Consider the following 21,058-nt stretch of genomic DNA (forward strand, 5'->3'; position numbering starts at 1 on the left):
CTCTGCGCCCAAGAAACCCACTTTTGTCAACATGCGGCACCAGTCTGCAAACATAAAAATTTCCCACACACCTTTTTTGCGAATGCCCCCTCTAAAACGAAAGGAGTTATGATAGCGATCAGGGACTCTGTTACTTTCAATCTACATACGGTAATTGCAGACACTCAAGGTCGCTATTTGATTTTGGTATGCGATATTAATCAAACGACTTACACCATTGTAAATGTCTACACTCCTAATACCCGGCAAGTTTGTTTCTTTCACAAAATTATGAAGAAGGCCCGAAAATGCAGCAGAGGTTCGCTGGTGCTATGTGGTGACTTTAATGTCGTACCCGATACGTCCATTGACACAACATCCAACTCTAGACGCCTAATCACATCTCTGGGTAGTACATTGCACAGAGAAGATGTTTATGATGTATGGAGATGCCTGCATGTAACTGAACGAGACTTTACTTTTTTTTCTGCCCCTCATCATACGTATTCGCGAATAGACTTATTCTTGGTCGACCAACACACACTATCCAAAGCAATATCGGCATCTATCAACACCATCACGTGGTCAGACCACGCGTCTATCACGCTATCGTTGAAAAACTCTTCTACATTTGAATCCATTCCTCTTTGGAGGGCGAACTCTTACCTTATGCAATTACCTGAATATAAGTCGCAAATCGAGGACCATTTGGGGGAATTTTTCTCCCTCAACGGGCCCTCGATGCCTAACAAATTTGTGCTCTGGAATGCCCATAAGGCATATATTCGGGGAATTTTTATAAAATTGGGAGCTGGGGAGAGGAGGCGGCAGCAGCAGAGGATACGTGAAGTTACTGACAAGATCCGCGACTTAGAATCTCAAAATAAACGAGACACATCCCAATCTTTGACTGAACAGCTCAACAGACTGAGACATGACCTGAGACTCCTTCTACTGGACTCTTTTGAAAAACAGACAAAAAGACTAAAGATGACGTACTACACACAGGGCAATAGGGCAGGGAAATTACTTGCACACCAACTTAAAGGTCATAGATTAAAATCAAAGATCCCTTACATCCTTCATCCCGATAACAAACAAAAAATGTTGCATCCACAAGACATTGCCAACGCATTTAGCAACTATTATGGTTCCCTCTATAACTTAAAAGACGATACTGCCACTGTCCAGCCCACGCCCTCCCTCATCAATGACTTTCTCCAACAGCTATCCTTGCCTACTCTTTCCTCACAACATCTGGACCGACTCAATACACCTTTTACTTTAGAAGAAATTCTCAAAACAATTGACTCACTCCCCGGCTCAAAATCCCCTGGTCCTGACGGATTCTCTGGAGAATACTATAAGGTGTTTAAATCATTTCTACTACCTTGTCTGACAGAAGTGTTTAATGCTGCCGCCGCTTCCTCCTCCTTCCCACACGAAATGTTGAGCGCTATCGTAGTGACTTTGCCGAAGCCAGGAAAAACTCCAGACACACCGGCCAATTTCCGTCCCATATCCTTACTAAACACGGATGTGAAAGTCTATGCTAAGCTTATAGCAAAGCGGCTGATAACCATTCTACCCTGCTTAATGCACCCTGACCAAACTGGGTTTACAAAGGGGCGTCAGACCTCAGATGCCACGAGGAGATTGACAAATATCATCCATCTGGCCGGCGCTGGACGGGGGCCTTCTCTGCTCCTCGCATTGGACGCGGAGAAGGCCTTCGACAGGGTCCACTGGGGATATATGAATGCAGTCCTAACCAAATTTGGATTCTCTGGTATGATCCTATTGGCTATAATGGCTTTATACTCGAACCCTTCAGCTAAGGTATACACTTCGGGTGTACTTTCTACTCCCTTCCCAATATCGAATGGGACGCGCCAGGGGTGTCCACTCTCCCCACTAATTTTTTATCCAATTTTAGAACCCCTGGCGGAATGTGTACGATCCCACCCCAATATTACTGGGTTTAAGACCCAGACATCGGAACACACGATCAGCTTGTTCGCAGATGACATTATTCTGATGCTTACAGACCCCGAAAATTCCTTGGCTTCGGTTCATGACACTCTGAGACTATTTAATACGCTGTCTTATTATAAAATTAATGAGAACAAATCTTATATCTTGGGATTGGGAGTGGACGGGGACATGCAGTCGAGAATTAGTGCACGGTTTCCCTATAAATGGAGTGAGAAGGGCATAGAGTACCTGGGAATCACCTTGACCCCCACCACTGGCGACTTATACACCAACAACTACATACCCTTTCTTAAATCCCTACCATCCAAGCTGCAAGCCCTTGATAAAACAGAACTTATCTGGTCCGGTAGATTAGCAGCAATAAAGATGATAATTTTACCCCAACTACTCTACTTATTCAGGTCCCTTCCTATCCCCATCCCCATTAAATACTTTACTAAGGTACAAGCTGTAATAAACAACTTTTTATGGAAAGGGAAAAAGGCTAGGTGGGCCTTTAAAAGCTCGCTGACAGCGAGAACGGCCGGGGGAGTGGGAAATGTACTGATCTATGACTATTACATAGCCTCCATACTAGCGCAACTGAGGACGTGGTTCCCAGATTCGCCCCAAACGAGATGGCAGGAACTTGAAGAAAGCCAAATCCCCAGCACTAGCTTATACAATTATTTACTGACACACGTAACCAATGCTTCCCGCATCACAGCTTTGGCTCCCTCTATCGTAGCGTCTCTACGAGCTTGGAGGATACTCATTACACAAGCTTTTACCACCCCTACTTCTACTTTAAAAATTCCTCTTAGCAGTCTTATTGGACTCATCCCCAATCTGCAAATATCTCATTGGCAAGAAAAGGGTATCGCATTTATTGAGGATCTTAGGATAGGACCAGCAATGAAAACATTTCGCACATTACAAATTGAATATGGACTGACAGATTCTGCTAACTACAGATACATCCAAATTAAGCATCTTCTCTAATCACACAATCTCTCCGACATACAACTCCCCTGGAAGATTGTTTTATATCTCACTAAACCCTCTACTAACTTAAAGGGGATCTCTCTATTCTATAATGCCCTCAATGACAAACTGACATTCCGCAAGACATCTAATATTAGTGCTTGGGAGAAAGATTTAGGTGAGACATTCACGGAAGCCCAATGGCAAACAGCGCTGCGAACAGCTTACGCATCCACTAAATGTATCAACCTTTGGGAATTGATGCAAAAAATACTGCGACGCTGGTACATTACTCCATATAGGATTTCCAAATTTGCTCCCAATGCCTCTCCACTCTGTTGGAGGCAATGTAACCACCCCGGCACCCTGTATCATATCCTCTGGGAATGTCCTAAAATACAAACACTTTGGAACAAAGTATTTCACTTATGCTCACAAATAGCGCAGATTCACATCCCCGCTGACCCGGCACTGGCCATCTTATTCCTAAACATAGATCAAATACCCAAACCCGCCAGAATGATTATTTCCCAGATTATGTTGAGTACCAAACTGGCTCTAACGCGCCACTGGAAAGATCATAACGCACCAACGTTAGGAGAAATTATCATGATTACTGACACGCATGCCATGTATGAAAAAACCCTGTTTGCGTCAACCCAGGGCAAGCTTATCGGGGCCAGAGCAAGTTGGAAAAGGTGGACTGATTGGTTTACAAATACTAAACTGATATGATTATTGCTCTATAATAACCAAGACCTGTGAAAGGACATATAGCAAACTGTGTTGAAACTCCGAACCTCTAGCTTTTATTTTTTTTATTTTTATTCTATCACTTTATTATTTCCTTTGTTCTATTTATCCTTTATTAATTCTATCTTTGATTTATTCTTTACTCTCTAAAACTCTCTTATGTTAAACATCCATCATTCTTTCTCAATTGCCTACAAGACGTATTATTCACATACTGATGCAGTGCAACAAGCTTCACCAGATTTGATTGCCGACCCAGGGGAAGGTGGAGGTTTTCCCTCTCTAGGCACAGCGAGTACCCACTAGGGGTGCCAGAGGGAGGGTCTCCTCTTCATAATGGAGAACCTGCTGGATACACAGGTAATCCATGTTACCCCCTGACTACTGTACTGGTAAACCAGATGTGATGCGGTTCTGTTCTTTCTGTATCTTTCTTTACGTTATATATCCCATGTTAGTCATCATATACTACTATTTATATATTGTAAACCGGAATATTGCAATTGTATGTATGTAGGTATATACCTGTTATCTTATAAAAAATTTTAATAAAAACTTATTGCAATGAAAATGTCAAGGGGTATGAATAATTTTTCAAGGCACTGTATGTGCCTAGGTCAGATTTCATGAATTGAGTTTACAACCACTTTAAGCTTTGGCTCAGATTTTGTGGGTTGAGTGTTACATAGGTGGGAGTGACAGCTTCTTTCCAGGTTCAGTCCGAACTCAAGCTTGAACCAAACCCGAGATCATCCCTATTGGTTAGCAATGTTTTTCCATTTTAGTTAAAGTAATCTAAATGATGGATATAAAATTTGGAATTTAAGTGGCAGCAATGTGGAAGTCTTAGTTCATTGCACAGTGTGCTTTCTGTATGCATAAACTGAACAACCGTTTTTAGAGTGAATGCCTCTGAAGCAGATGTGAGCCACACATGTAGGGGTGGGGATTGTATCTCAGGATGACCTAGGCAAGAAGTGGTAATTAGGGATTTTATCATCAGGGAGATGGAAACAAAATTGCCAGGATCAGCTCAAAAAATGTTTTGCTGTTGCCAGAGTTCTGCATGTAGTGGACCAGGTAAACATAATACTAGGAGGGGGTGGACGTGACTCAGTTGTCTTGGTCCATCTTGGGAGAAATGATAGTAGTAATGCATGGAAGGTGGAGGATTCCACTTCCAGCCCAAGCCAATTCTGGCACTCCTCCTCTGTGTAAAAATCATTATTTTGTTGCTAGAAATTTACTCAGAACCCCCAAACATTACATACCCGCTGTCATAAACTAGATGTGACCAGAACTGTGTGACTGCGACAGAGTAAACCAGACATAAATAGGTGAAAGTTTATTAAAGTAAATGCATATAAATGTGAACAAACCACCAATACAAACTGAGTGAACAAACCAAACAACCAGTGATGATAAACAAACCAGCATATGTATCAAAAGGAAGTACCAGAATCGTAATCAAGCCAGGCCAGGGTCATAAACAGGAGGTCAGCAGATGGGGGGACAAGGAGAAAGGGATCAGGTTGCAGGACAAGGTTCCAGGGATGCAGGAATAGACAGGATCAGGTACAACAGGTTCAGGAGGCAGGATGCAGGAATCAAGGTTCAGGATCAGGTTAAAAAGGTAACAGATAAACAGGCTGCAGGTCAGGGCACAAGGACAATATCAGGGCAAGGTGCTGAACTTGCTGGGTATTTATACTATGGCTGCTATCAGTCATGTGACTCGTGATTGCAGAAGGCAATACCTGCTCCAGGCTGCCAGGATCCCTCCGCTGGTGGACGCCAGTACTGCGGCCCAAAAATGACATAATTCAAACAGGAAAAAGCTCTTCTGACAGCTGAAAACTGTCAGGAGACACCTGCTGGTGGATCTCAGTACTGCACGCCAAATGATCGATATTACCAGCGGAGGGAAACTTTCCTGACAGTACCCCCCCCCCCCCCAAAGGGGCGACCTCCGGACGCTCCAACTAGCGGTTGCTGGGGAAAGTCCATGGCGTCAAGCCAGGCCATGGGCAAAGTCACATCAGGATGGGCAATAAGTATGTCAAGCTGGATAGCAGGCACAGGAACCTCAAGGTGCGTAGCAGACACATTGAACTGGGCAACAGGCACATCAAGCTGGGCAGCAGGCACATCAGACCAGGAAACTGGCTCTGGTTCTTCGGGCTGGAACTCTGGCACTGGAACTTCAAGTTGGGACAGATTGGTGGGTGTGGAGGCAGGTTGGGTTAATGGTAGGATCGTTTTGGTTGGGGGAAAAAAACTTGTGTTTCTTTGGCTTAGCCACTGAAGCTCTGTAGGCGACTGCAGGACTGTAGGTAAGGGGTGCTGCAGACTGGAAAGGAGGATTGGCATATGGCAGAACAGAGGTATAGCATTTGTTTGGGAGCAGCGTGTACTGGGCTGCAACGGAGTTGACATGGCTGATGGGGAAACATACATTTGGGAAGGCTGGTGTCTGATGGCACAGGTGGGTTGTTTGGCTGGGGCTGATTGTACGATGTCAGACCATGCTGAAAGTATAGGTTGTACAAACTGTAGTTTTAAGTCTCCCTGTCTAACAAAAGACTGAGCAGACAATGCACTCAGCAATCACCTATGGGGAACAGGCTGAGTAGAGTTCACACAAATCAGCAGGATCATCTTCAAAAAGCCAAACTAAGGATACAACCCGATTCATATTAAAAGGAGGAGTGACATCATCACAGCCATCTGGGATACAGGGCAGGGCCAGCTCAGTACAGATCTTGATCAAAGGCTGCACCTCCCCAAACAATATATAACCCTGATCGACCAGGGAGTGAGCCAAACTGATAGCTGCAAACAACTGGTCACTAGACCATCCTTTCAAAGCCTGGCGGCAATAATCGCTGCTTTCAGATGCCAGCAGAGAAAAATATATGACCTCATCAGCATTCATGTTTGCAACCAAACTGATGCAAAATGGTTCCCCTGTGCAGCCACTTCTGGTCAGGGATGGCCCTGGTATTCTGTCATAAACTAGATGTGACCAGAACTGTGTGACTGCGACAGAGTGAACCAGACATAAATAGGTGAAAGTAAGTTCGTTAAAGTAAATGCATATAAATGTTAACACACCACCAATACAAACTGAGTGAGCAAACCAAAAACCAAACAGTGATGATAAACAAACCAGCATCTGTAGCAAAAGGTAGTACCAGAATCGTAGTCAAGCCAGGCCAGGGTCATAAACAGGAGGTCAGCAGATGGGGGGACAAGGAGAAAGGGATCAGGTTGCAGGACAAGGTTCCAGGGATGCAGGAATAGATAGAATCAGGTACAACAGGTACAGGAGGCAGGATGCAGGAATCAAGGATCAGGTTAACAGGTAACAGATAAACAGGCTGCAGGTCAGGGCACAAGGACAAGGACAATACCAGGGCAAGGTGTGTGTGCACTTGCCGGTTATTTATACTATGACTGCTATCAGTCATGTGACTCCTGATTGCAGAAGGTAATACCTGCTCCACACTGCCAGGATCCCTCCACTGGTGGACGCCAGTACTGCGGCCAAAAGATGACATAATTTCAGCAGGGAAAAGCTCTTCTGACAGCTCAAAACTGCCAGGAGACACATGCTGGTAGATCTCAGTACTGCACGACAAATGATCGATATTACCAGCGAGGGAACATTTCCTGATACCCACTTCCTGACCACCTCACACCGATATATATACGTAGGCAAAAATCACATACCTGTACATTGCCCTTTAAGAGGCCGGGAGCGCCATGAGCGTGATCGCGGGTCCCTTGGACTCTATGTCTGTCGGGATACCCACGATCGCCTCACAGAAAAGGAAGAACCGGGAAATGCTAATGTAAACAAGCATTTCCCCGTTCTGCCTAGTGACACTGATCACAGCTCCCTGTAATCAGGAGTGGTGATCAGTGTTGTGTCACACACAGCCCCCCTCCTCCCACAGAGTCACTCCCTAGGACACACGTAACTCCTACATTGCCACCAATTGGTTAACCCCTTCACTGCCAGTCACATTTACACAGTAATCAATGCATTTTTAATTGCACTCATCGCTGTATAAATGTGAATGGTCCCACAATCGCACCAAAAGTGTCCAATCTGTCTGCCTGAATGTCGCAGTCATGATAAAATTTGCTGCTCACTACCATTACTAATAAAATATATATATATATATATATATATATATATATATATATATATATATATATATATATATATATATATATATATATATATATATATATATATATATATATATATATAAAACCATAAAACTATCCCCTATTTTGTAAACGCTATAACTTTTGCACAAATCAAACTCTTATTGCGATTTTTTTTTAGCAAAAATATGTAGAAAAATACCCATTGGCCAAAACTGAGTGAAAAAAAAATATTTTTTTATATATATTTTGGGGATATTATAGCAAAAAGTAAAAAAATATATAATTTTCTTTCAAAATTGACGCTTTTTGTTGTTTATAACGAAAAAAAAAAATAACAGAGGTGATCAAATACCGCCAAAAGAAAGCTCTATTTGTGGGGAAAAAAGGACGTCAATTTTGTTTGGGAGCCACGTTGCACGACCGCGCAATTGTCAGTTAAAGCGTCGCAGTGCCGAATTGCAAAAAGTGCTCTGGTCTTTGGCAAGCCAAATGGTCCGGGGCTTAAAATGGATACAGTATCTCACAAAGGTAAGTACACCCCTTACATTTTTGTAAATATTTTATTCTATCTTTTCATGTGACAACACTGAAGAAATTACACTTTGCTACACAGGTTGCCACTGGAGTCCTCTTCCACTCCTCTATGTCGGCATCACCGAGCTGGTGGATGCTGAGACCTTGTACTCCTCCACCTTCCATTTGAGGATACCCCACAGATGTTCAATAGAGTTAAGGTCTGGAGACTTGCTTGGTCAATCCATCACCTTTAACCTCAGCAAGGCAGTGGTCGTCTCGGAGGTGTGTTTGGGGTCGTTATGTTGGAATACTGCCCTGTGGCCCAGTCTCCGAAGGGAGGGGATCAAGTTTTTTTTTTTTTTTTTTTTTTTTATTCTTTACTTTTTATTGAGTTTCATATTGACAAATTTAAAAACACATTATCAAAATATAATACAACCGATAGTGCAGAGACTAAAAATTAAAAAAGAGCTATTATTTTTGTACTCCCTTTTCTACCTGCTCAACCCACCTAAACCCAACCCTCCACTACACGCCTCCAAATCCCAGGTTGTATAGGTCAAGTTACCTATTGATTAATGATAAAGGAAAGGGGGAATAGAGAAGGAAAGAACTCTAAAACCAACAGTGTGGGTAGGAAAACTATAAAGAATTGATGCGTGGAGGAGACGATGTCAGAGGAGGAATTATGTCCCCCACTCAACATCCCCTCCCCCCACAAAGAACAGCCCATCTCTCTCAACCATGGGCTCCACAAACTTGCAAGCTTCTTTAAGTTATTTTGCCTAATATAAAACAAAAATAACGATATAGTAGGTCTTGGTGCTGGTTTCTTAGGTTGATAGACTTTATATTTAAACAACACTTTTTACAAGGTGGGAAAAACTATGTCCTAGGTCCTCCAGAAACCCAGCTCTTCATCTACCACTGTGCCCTCGGAACCCAGTGGAAGAGTTTTTCATCCGCAGCATCTCATCCCAGGAGATCGGGGTAAGAACTTCCTACACACAGCTCACCTCCCTACCTCTGGTCCATGGCCTCTGATTCCAAGCTCCCCAACAATCTAAAGATTGTTAAACACAACGTACATGTTTTAAATTCGCCAGTCAAAAGACGTAAAATCTTTCATCTTTATCACTCCCAGCGCCTAGATGTCCTGCTATTGCAGGAAACTCATTTACCAAAATCCTATATTCCTTTATTCCTTTCCAGACACTATCCCCAATTCTTCCTCTCCAGTGCCGTTAAAAAGACAAAGGGCGTTGCAATATGCTTTGCCAAAAACGTGGCCTTCTCTCACTCATTCACATTTAGTGATTGGGACGGTATATATATCTTGGTCAAGGGCTCTATAGAGGGCACTGTATACTCATTAATTTCCTACTATGCCCCAAACAAGAATCAGGCCAGCTTCTTTTCCTCCATGCTGTCCACCCTTAGCCCACCGCTGGAGGGAAAAATTGTAATGGGAGGGGATACTAACCTCCCCTTTGATCAATCCCTAGACAAATCGTCCAAGGGGACTCAATCTCGGAAACCCCCGAGACAGAGCACTAAAATTGCCTCCTCGCTATATACTCTGGGTCTGGTGGACATCTGGAGAGAATTGAACCCTAGATCAAAAGACTACACCCATTTTTCTGCCCCTCACCAACTCCACACCAGAATCGAACACATCTTCATCCAATCCCACAACATCCCTTTCACGACTAAAGCTATAATTAGAGACTCCCCCCATCTCTGACCATTCTATGGTCATAGTTTATATAAAACGATCATACAAGTCAGGACACAGGTTCACCTGGCATCTGAATGAAGCACTTTTAAGTGATCCGGCCTACTGCACATCCATACAGCGCGACATCCAGGAATATTTGAATAACACTGACTCAATAGCCCCAATAATCCCTGTGGGCAGCCCACAAGGCGGTAGTCAGGGGTAAGATTATCCAACTTTCTTCCCAGCTTAAGAAGGGAAGGAGGAGGACTGAAATAGATAAACTCACCAGGGAGTTTCATTCCCTAAGTAAAGCTCATAAACGAGACCCAACTAGTGCATCGCTGCTTTCCCTTGAATCGGCCCAAACCTCCTTAAACTTAGCTCTTACCACTGTGGCAGAGAAACACCTTAGATGTCAGGGGCCCGCTTCTACTCTCAAAAAGACAAAATAGGAACCAAACTGGCAGTAAAATTGTCCCCCAGACCACGCATTCCCCAAAATTCGTACCCTCTCAGGTGATCTGTCTCATAACCCACACAGCATTATGGAAACGTTTCATAAGTTTTACCGTTCCTTATATAAAAAGATGACCACCCTGTCCCCCTATCCCAACTAGACGACTTCCTTGACTCTGTCCCTCTACCAAAACTCTCTTTGGATCACTCGGATCTTTTGGAAGACCCGATTTCTGAAGCGGAAGTTCTGGGAGTCATAAAACACCTAAAACAGAACTCAGCTCCCGGCCCGGACAGCTTTTCAGTTGGATACTATAAAAAAATTTGCGCCGACGCTTACCCCTTTCATGGCCAAATTTTATAACTCGCTCAGGTCCGGCTCTCCCTTGGACAAAGCCCTTAATCTGGCATATATTTCAGTGATATCATAACCGGGCAAAGATTCCACATTGGTTTCTAACTTCCGCCCCATCTCGCTTATCAATAAGGACCTTAAAATATTTACGAAAATACTCTCCAACAGACTTTCATCCTTTATAGCAATATTATATATATATATATATATATATATATATATATATATATATATATATATATACACACAAACACACACACATACATACAAATACCAGATGGGCTTTGTCCCGGGAAGACAAGGACCTGACCAGATTAGGAGAACAGTAGATATAGTTTCTCTCCTCAATTCCCGCTGGGATGGCGGACCCCGTCAAGAGGGTTTCCTATTGTCAATAGATCTACAAAAAGCTTTTGACACCATCTCCTGGCCTTATCTGTTTAATGTATTACAGAGATGGGGTTTTGGCCCACACTTTCTATAATCACTGCGATCCTTATATTCGACCTCTTCTGTGCAAAATCAGACTCTAAGGATGCTTCTCTGACCCCCTCGTAATAGAAAAAGGCACCAGACAGGGTTGCCCCCTTTCCCCCCCTCCTTTTCGCCATAGCAATTGAGACCCTGGCAATAACCATTAGCGATCACCCTGATATTAAGGGAGTTAGGTGCGGAGGGCAGGAACACAAATGTGCATTCGCAGGCGACTTACTGTTATATGTCACTTCCCCCCTGATCTCCACTCCTAACATTTTCTCTGTGCTTGATACCTTTGGCAAGGTCTCTGGCCTGCGCGTGAATTCCTGGAAGTCCTTGGCCCTTAACATCACAGTCTCTCCAGAACGCCTTGATAGCTTACGGAGCCATTTCCCCTTTTCTTGGTGCCAATCATCTCTTCCATACCTCAGGGTTAACATTTCCCCTAAAATAGACACCTTATACGCCTCTAACTATCCTCCAGCCTTTCGGAAGCTCACAACTGACCTCTCGAGCTGGGATAAACAGAACATCTCCTGGTTGGGCCGCATCAATGCAATCAAGATGACCCTGCTTCCACGTCTTCTTTACCTATTTAGATCCCTCCCAATCCCGATTTAGGAAATCCCAAATACAGGCCCTGCAAACCAAAATTCTCCAATTTGTTTGGAACCCCAAAGGCAGGCGCTGTTCGAAACATATATTATATTGATTAAAATCCCAAGGAGGCCTAGCCTTGCCTAACCTCTGGTGGTATTACCAAGCGGCGCAACTCGCACAAATATCTACTGTCTACTCTAAGGGTCCGAAACCAGACTGGGTTGGAATTGAAAGACAAGCCATTCCACGTCATACGATTGATTAAATCATATGGTCCCCTTCCAAACTTAGGCCCCCAATCTTAGCCCCCACTCTCTCCCACTCAATAGCCTTGTGCGATCAACTACACAAACAAACAGCCCTAGTTTCCGCCCTCCGTCCCCTTACACATTTGTTTCACAATCCCTCTTTTCCCCCGGGAATGAATATCCTAGCATTTAGTTGGTGGCTCAACAAGGGCCTTCTTAGAATTTGGAATTTCTTCACACCTACGGGCCCCATATCGGAGGCGTACTGCACCAGTAAACTCCAAATGCCTTCTTCTGAACGATACAGGATTCTCTCAATTATTATTACACTTCCTCCGCTCAATTTGGCCCCATAAGACTGCTTCCCCTAAAGCTACCCCCTATGAATCTTGGAGGCCATGGACCAGAGGGGCGGGATATCCATCATATATGCCTCCCTAGCCACGGCGACCTCTAAGCCCTCTTACGCTGTCGCCTGGGAGAGAGACCTAGACATTTCCTGGGATCAAGATATATGGTTTGCATGCTTCCAGCGCTCTTTTAAACGTATCTTAAATATCTCACTTATCGAAGCGAACCTAAAAGGTATTTACCAGGTGGTATAGAGTCCCCTCCCTCTTAGCCAAGTTCTACCCAAATGCTTCACCGCTGTGCTTTCGGAACTGTAACCATCTGGGCTCCATGCTTCACGTTTGGTGGTCCGGCCTAAAAATTTGGTGTTTGTGGAATAAGGTCTTCTACTTGATAAGTAAGGTAACTTCGGTCCAGGTCCCCCAAACTCCGGAGATAGCTCTCCTCAACCTCAAAATAGATAGGATAGACAAACACTCCCAGGCTTTAATCTTCTTCTTCATTCTACTGGGGACCAAAATCACTATTGCGGCCCACTTTAAGAAGCCCTCTGTCCCAATCACAGCGGTGAAGCATAAAATATCCTGGATCATGGCACAAGAAAAGCTAGTCAGCATTACCCTAGACAAAACCCGAATCACCGAATGCATCTGGGAACTGTGGGCGAAGTATTGCCACATCTCCCTAGTCCCGGGAGTATCCCCCGCTTGAACGCTCACTCTGGAGGACCTGGATGGAACTACCCTCTACCTCCCTTATCTACACTCTGTCTGGACCCCAATTCCCCCTCCCCTCCTCTCCTTTTCTTCCTGTATTTCTTCTCTTATACCGTATTGAGGCTCCTGAGTCTGACAGTTTATGTTTTAGTCTTTTTACCTCCTCCTCCCGGTTGTCAGGGGACGGAGGTTTACTCTTCGATGCTAAAGAACTTCTTTGTCCATTGTAAGCTTGACACCCAGGCTTTTTTTTTTTGTTGTTTATATGTTCTTTTTACACTAGCACTGGTTAAATATTTTTACTGCAGTCAGCGGAGCGTGGGGGACGAGACCTTCCCTTCCGCAGCGAGAGCCCTTTGGGGGCGGCGGGGGGGGGCCTTGCCCCTACACCCTCACCCATTCTCTAGCGGAGGGCACTTGGACTGTTGTCCTCTGCCTGATCTGCTCAGGGTAACTTTTCTTTTAGTTTGTTTTTCTTTTTTTGCTGTTGGGGGACGCTTTTAGACGGGGCTCGTACCCCGACGGTCACCCCTGAAATACTGTAGCTCACTGGAGTTGGCACTACAGTGCTCCTCTTATTTTCAACTGTTTATTCTAGTTGTCATATCCATCAGCTTCAAGGAATGTATTGTCAGACACAACTCTCCTTGCTCGCTCCAATTTATGTCCTTATTGTTCCGCTCGTTGAGTATTGTAAAAGTGATTTACTGTAACTTGAGTTTTGTTTGCATCTTCCGCATGTTGTTGCTTGCAAACACTTAATAAAAACGATTGAAAGAAAAAAAAAAAAAAAAAAAAAAAACACAACAACAACAGGTGGGAAACCCTTTGCAAGGGGCATATCGAGACCAGGCCTCCTTGTTCTAGAATCTTGTCCCATTGTTCTGGCGTTATTGGCCCTATGTCTCTCACCCACCCTGCTCTGCTCTTAAAAGGTCCCTTTCCACTCATAATTCTATCACCCAGACTAGCATATAACTTGGAGATTGGGCCTTTCATTGAACCAAGTTTAATTATTCTTCAAAGTAACAGAGTCTGCACCCATTCAATGGTCAGAGACCTGAATTGGGCTTGGATTCCATGCCTAATCTGCAAGTATTTATAGAACACCTTACATGAGATATTAAATTCTTGTCTTAAATCTTCAAATGACTTGATAAGATTATCCTCATATAAAACTTAAATTAATCGGCTAATACCCTGTCTTTACCATTCGAGGCCTCTCTATTCTCATTATTTCAACTAGGTCTTTATTATACCATTAGGGGGGTATATTCAGTGACCCTGTTATATCCCATTAGTGCCTTTGTTGCCTGCCACACTTTACTAGCTAGGTCAACCATCGGCCACCTATGGCTATACGAGTCTGCCTCCAATACCTCCACCAATGAGTTATGGGGGGCTCCCATTACCATCATTCTATTACTGGAGCTCCCGCCCCCTATGACTCCACCACCTATCAAATGCTGGAGCTGAGATGACAAAAAGTATAATCGCGGGTGTGGAATCGCCATCCCTCCTTCCCTAAAAGGGAGCTGCAGTGTTTTCAAACTAATCTGGACTTGGCCCTTCTTCCAGATTAAATCTCTAAATAGGGATTCAATCTTCTTAAACCATTTCTGGCTAATCCAGATTGGAGAGTTATGAAGAATGTACAATATCTGTGGGAGCCATATAATCTTGATTAGATTATAATTCCCTGCCACAGACAGAGGGAGGCGACACCAAATATCCCCCTTTTGTTTCAGACCTAGCCCTGTGGTAAGTGATGAGTAATGAGGCTCTGGTGGTAGAGCAGGGTTTTGGTTTGGGTTTTAACCCCCCATTGCCTGTGAGTGAACAGAGGTTAAACACCCAGTCGTGTGAGTTGGTCTTCAGCAGAAACTTGTCGCTGGAACCACTTTCCTCCCTATAATCCATCTTAATAAGAAAAATATATAATTCATAATAACACATGCAACAGACAACACAAAAAAAATAAAAAAGCACACTTACCCCATGCACCATTAAATACAAAACACAATAAAAATGTAAAGGCCCATCCAAGGGTATATGGCCACAAGGTCATTTTGACAAATCTGTAGAAAAAAAAGAAAAAAACACAACAAATGACTAAGTGAACCAGAGTTTTAATTCAGCATTTGCTTTTATCATTAATATTTAACATATAAAATATTTTATAGCAAATTATTTGATAGGCAATATTCCAAAATACAGTTGCATGCACAAAAAACACAAACATGCAAGTCCAAAAGGTTAGGGGTAAGCAACTGTGGCTCTCCAGCTGTTGTGGGACTACATGTTCCATGAGACATTGCAAGACAGTTACAAGCATGACTCCCAGAAGCAGAGCCAAGATGAGAGCTGTAGTTTCACAACAGCATCAAGGCCACAGTTGCCCACACCTGGTATAAAATATTGCAACTGTCAATAGTGTCCTGAACTTTAAAAAGTGTGTGTTCAAAGAATGTCTCGCCAGTCTTGGGTTGTCTACCTTGCAATATACTGATCTGAAACAAGCTTACAGCAGGGAAATATGAAGAGTCAACCCCACATGCTTGCTCCAGGTCAGTAACCCACAGAATCAGCATTACAGCCTTGGTGCCTGCATCTACAACCAGTTTATTTCCAGAGATATCACATTTCAACTAGAAAAATTATCAAATTCCTTCATCGGGCTAGATAAAAACATAACTGAACATTAAGTCCGCACTACTTCAAGGAGGAAAAGGCTATTTTTTTCTTTTAAATGCAACCTGCAAGGCAAAGGCATAATGAGCTAGTATGCATAGCATACTAGCTCATTATGAATAACTTACCTGAGAACGAAGCCCCCAAAGTGGTCCTCCATCTTCGCCGCTGCCATGTATCCCGGAGCGACTTCCGGGTCTAGCTACTCCGGTCCTGTGATTCGCTGGAGCCGCGATGACATCACTCCCGCACATGCGGACAGGAGCGGCATATCGCCGTGATCTGCGGCATGCTCAGTGCGCCTGCGCGCTGCTGTCTACGGCGCATGCGCCGGTCGACAGCGGTGCCTGTCTGTGCCTGTCTTTTTGTAAACCTCTCCTAAACCGTGTAGGTTTAGGAGATATTTCTTGGACCTACAGGTAAGACTTAATCTAGGCTTACCTGTAGGTCAAAGTGGTTTGTAAGGGTTTACAACCACTTTCAGTTTACACTATTACTCTACCTATTAGGGTTGCACCGATGCCACTTTAAGACGGAGTACAAGTACCGATACATTTTTTTTATGGTGCGACAGTGGCACGAATATACAGCACTGATGATGCATGACAGTTTATTTTTTGTATTATTTTTTAACTTATATATTTTTTTTATTGATGCTTTCCTTTTTTTTTTTGGGGGGGGGGGGGGGGAGAGAGGAGGGTGTGTCAGTCTTTATTTTATTTTTTACAATTTTAAATATTTATTACATTTTTTTTTTTAAATAATCAGCCATGTTGGGGGGGGCTCAACCTAAACAGACCCCCTGACATCGCCCCTTTGAGACAGGGAAAGGGACTAAGGACACAAATTCCCCAGTCCCTTTCACTGCAGCCCCAGCTGCACTGAAGATGAATGGACAGGAGACAGCGGCTCCTCCCCATTCATAAACTGTGACATGGTAAACATAGTTTACCATGCTCAGTTATGAATGGACAGTCAGTGATCACCGACTATGCATTCAGAAAAGGAAGGAGCCGGTAAATGACATTTACCAGCTCTTTCCTCCGTTCTCTATGCGGACACATCCAGGACAGGGGGGAATGGGAGTAGGACAGAGGGGAACCACAGGAACCCAGGGGACACGAAGGGGGATGGAGGACACAGTGGGACCCAAAGAAGCCCAGAGGGGGACCGGAGGAGCTTGGGTGACACCGAGGGTGACCCAAGGAGCTTGGGTGACACCGAGGGGGAAGCACAGTGCAGAAGCACATGGAGGGGGACTGGAGGAGCACAGAGAGGGTCACCGGAGAACAGAGGGAGATCTGTGCTTGTAACTCCCCCCCCCCGCCGCGCCGCAGCACCGATCATCCCTGACTGCCCGGGTACTGGGTCAAGCTTCGGAGCATTTTCAGGAGTACAAGTACTCCTGCAAATGCTCTGTATCGGCACCAATACCAATACTAGTATCGGTGTAACCCTACCATCTATACTTCACATCTCTGCATACCAAGCCATACACTCTATTGCTACACTTTGTACGTTCTGTCCAACACTGCACTTGGCTCTCTGTATGGTGTCCAATATAACAACATGAGGAGAAAAAGTGATTACAGAACCTCTGTCAGTTTAGGCATTTATATTGAGTACAGTTCTAGACAATTTGTCTGGGATAGAGAAGTGTTAGTTTGTCAGCTTCAGCTCCTGCACTGTAAACACTGGCATGCCAATCAGACATAAGTCTATGTGCAAAACAACTTCTTTATAAATTTGATGTGACGTGATAAGACATGTTGAATGTACCAAATAGATTGACTATTTTTATTATTGGAGCTCATTTATTTGTTGGTAAAGTCAGGAATATAGGCAGATCAAATTTAGGCCAGTTGGAATTTAAAGTGTCATTAAACCCAGGCTATAAAAAAAAAAAAAAAAAAATCGTATTACATGCAATATAGTATAGTGTTAATTAGAGGTCGACCGATATGGGTTTTTCTCTGGCCGATGCCGATATTTAGATATCATGGTGGCCGATAGCCGATATATGATGCCGATTTTTTTTGGGCCGATATGTTAGGCCGATTTTATTTTATTTATTTATTTTTTTCCTTTTTTATTTTATTTTTTTATCCCCCTTGATCTAACACACCTTTCCCACTGGGGCGCTTTTCAGGCGCTTTTGGGCTAAAAATAGCGCCTGTAAAATGGCTCCCCTGCAGTCTGTGTGAAAGACAGAGTGCTTTCACACTGAGGCGATGCGCTGGCAGGATCTTAAAAAAAAAAAAAAAGTCCTGCAAGCAGCACATTTGGAGTGGTGTATACCGCTCCTCCACCACTCCTGCCCATTGATATGAATGGGCACCACTGCTGAAGCGCATGCAATGCGATTTGGCAGCGGTGCTTCATGGGCGCATTTAACCTCTTCCTTGGCCGCTAGCTGGGTTATATGTGCCCCACTAGCAGCCAAATAGCACCGCTAAAATGATGGTAAAGAGCCGCTAAAACTTGCGTTTTACCATCAACGCCTGCCCGCTCCACTGTGAAAGCAGCCTTCATAAGTGATACAGAAAATTTCTTACATTTAAACATTTATTAAACAAAACAAACCTCCAATCAGTTTACTTGTATGTATGATTTAGATAAAAAAAAAAAAAAAAAAAAAAAAAACCTATATATTAAATAAAAACGGGTAGTCAAAACTTTTGTACGAAAAAAAAAATGGGCTAACTTTACTGTTTTTATTTTATTTTTATTTTTTAAATAGTGTATTTTTTTCCTAAAAAAAATGCATTTGAAAGACCTCTGTGCAAATGCCGTGTGACATAAAATATTGCAACAACCGCTATTTTATTCCCTAGGATCTCTGCTAAAAAAATATATATAATTTTTGGGGGGTCTAAGTGATTTTCTGGCAGAAAATACAGGATTTTTACTTGTAAGCAACAAGTGTCAGAAAAGATTTAGTCTTTAAATGGTTAAACTGAGAACTTCTACACACAGAGATGACTTCATTCATTCAGTGTAAACATTGTATCATTCTGTTCTTTTCTTGGCAGCCTGCCCAGAGAGGAGGAAAGGGTTTCTATGACGACTCAGGCAACTCACACTGACTGAAATGACTTCTGTAATAGAAAAGTCCCGCTGTATCGGCTTTTTATCAGCTCAAATCGGCCGATGCCGATTATTTAAAAAACGGCAAATATCGGCCGATATATCGGCCGGCCGATATATCGGTCGACCTCTAGTGTTAATACTCACAAAGCCACTAAAGCATTAATTTTGTGTATAATGAAATATAACTGGTTGATCCTGCCTTCAGCTGTGCCTCCCATCTTCCCTGTGTCCACACTGCAGGCTGAGATTGTGTAGACCAGCTGGTGTCCTCTACTGAGGTTGTCTTTGGGAAATAGACGTATGAGTGCTGCCAGCGTTGCTACTGAGGTTGAAGGGGCGCAGGGGGGGGGGGGGTCAGCCTGTAAGTGCTCAGACCATACTCCGCACACTACATGGAATTGATCCCTTCTAAAAGACAATTCACAAGAAAGCCTGCAAACTGTTTGCTGAAGGCAAGCAGACTAAGGACATGGCTTACTGGAACCATGACCAAGATAAACTTATTTGGTACAGATGTAAAGCGAGTGTGGCAGCAACCAGGCGAGAATTACAAAGACAAGTGTGTCTTGCCTACAGTCATGCATGTTGGTGGAAGTGTCATGGCCTGGGGTGGCTTGAGTGCTGCCGGCACTGGGGAGCTACAGTTCATTGAGGGATCCATGAATGGCAACATGTACTGTGATATACTGAAGCAGAGTATGATTCCCCTCCCTTCGGAGACTGGGCCACAGGGCAGTATTCCAACATAATAATGACCCCAAACACACCTCCAAGACAACCACTGCCTTGCTAAAGGTCTCCAGACATAAAAGCTATTAAGCATCTGTGGGATATCAAACGGAAGGTGGAGGAGCGCAAGGTCTCCAACATCCACCAGCTCTATGGTGTCGTCATGGAGGAGTGGAAGAGGACTCCAGTGGCAACCTGTGAAGCTCTGGTTAACTCCATGCCCAAGAGGGTTAAGGCAGTGCTGGAAAATAATGGTGGCCACACAAAATATTGACACTTTGAGCCCAATTTGGACATTTTCACAAAGGGGTATACTCACTTTTGTTGCCAGCGGTTTAGACATTTATGGCTGTGTGTTGAGCCATTTTGAGGGGACAGCAAATTTACACTGTTATACAAGCTGTACACTCACTACTTTACATTGTAGCAAAGTGTATTTTTTTTCCCAGTGTTGTCACATGAAAAGATATAATATTTACAAAAATGTGAGGAGTGTACTCACTTTTGTGAGATACTGTATATGATTTATGTGAAGGAATTTTGGCAATTAATACTTCTCTGTTTAGCATTAATTACGGTGTAACTATGTAGCATCACTTTAAATACAGCTTCGAAAGAACTCAAAGGCACCAATCAATGATCTGAGAATTTTCTTAAAAAGCATCTCAAAACGGATGCCAAGCCAAACAAGCAACATGAAATTGAACACAATCTTCATTCACCTATCAATACTAGCCCATAGCTTCATGTTCGCACAGCTACATGCATCAGTACATGACTGAAGATAATCGATGATGAGTGGTACATACAGGCAGTGGGGTTCCTCAGCTGCCCAGAATGCTCACTTTCCTCAGATTCCTCTTCATACACCACTAAAAAGTTTAACCCTGCAATTACATTAGATATCGGTTGTAAGTTCCTTGACAGTGGATGAACAGAGTGCAGAAAGTAGTGGGCTGAGAGGAATTTTGGGCTACAGCTGACAGCAATGGACCGCCTTCTTTTGAAAATCATAATCCCCCCCTCCCCATGATGTAATTTTGGAGAAATCACTATTTGCTTGTCTGCTGAATGCACATAGAATTTTATAGCTCCCTTATATTGCATGATATTTGCAAAAAAGTTATTATATTGTTATGGAAAAAAATACATTAAAATATTAAAGTATAATGCCAGGCAAAACATAACTACTATTAAACATGCTGCCTCCCACTCCTAACACCTATTCTGACTAAGATGT

At 43.4% G+C, this 21,058-nt stretch overlaps 1 protein-coding gene across 4 annotated transcripts in view; it reads right to left on the reverse strand.

Annotated features, from left to right (window-relative positions):
- LOC143982459 (C4b-binding protein alpha chain-like) overlaps positions 1–21,058 on the reverse strand; it is a 577,061-nt gene that overhangs the window by 506,598 nt on the left and 49,405 nt on the right. For all 4 annotated transcript variants that reach the window (XM_077481180.1, XM_077481181.1, XM_077481183.1 and 1 more), the window contains exon 2: positions 15,304–15,386. In XM_077481180.1, coding sequence (XP_077337306.1) covers positions 15,304–15,376 — 73 coding nt within the window. In that variant the 5' untranslated portion in view covers positions 15,377–15,386. The remainder of the gene's footprint in view (positions 1–15,303; positions 15,387–21,058) is intronic.

Source organism: Lithobates pipiens, unplaced genomic scaffold, assembly GCF_037356315.1.
Source record: "Lithobates pipiens isolate NorthernLeopardFrog02 unplaced genomic scaffold, aLitPip1_a1.2 Scaffold_16, whole genome shotgun sequence".
In the NCBI taxonomy this organism is placed as follows: Eukaryota; Metazoa; Chordata; class Amphibia; order Anura; family Ranidae; genus Lithobates; species Lithobates pipiens.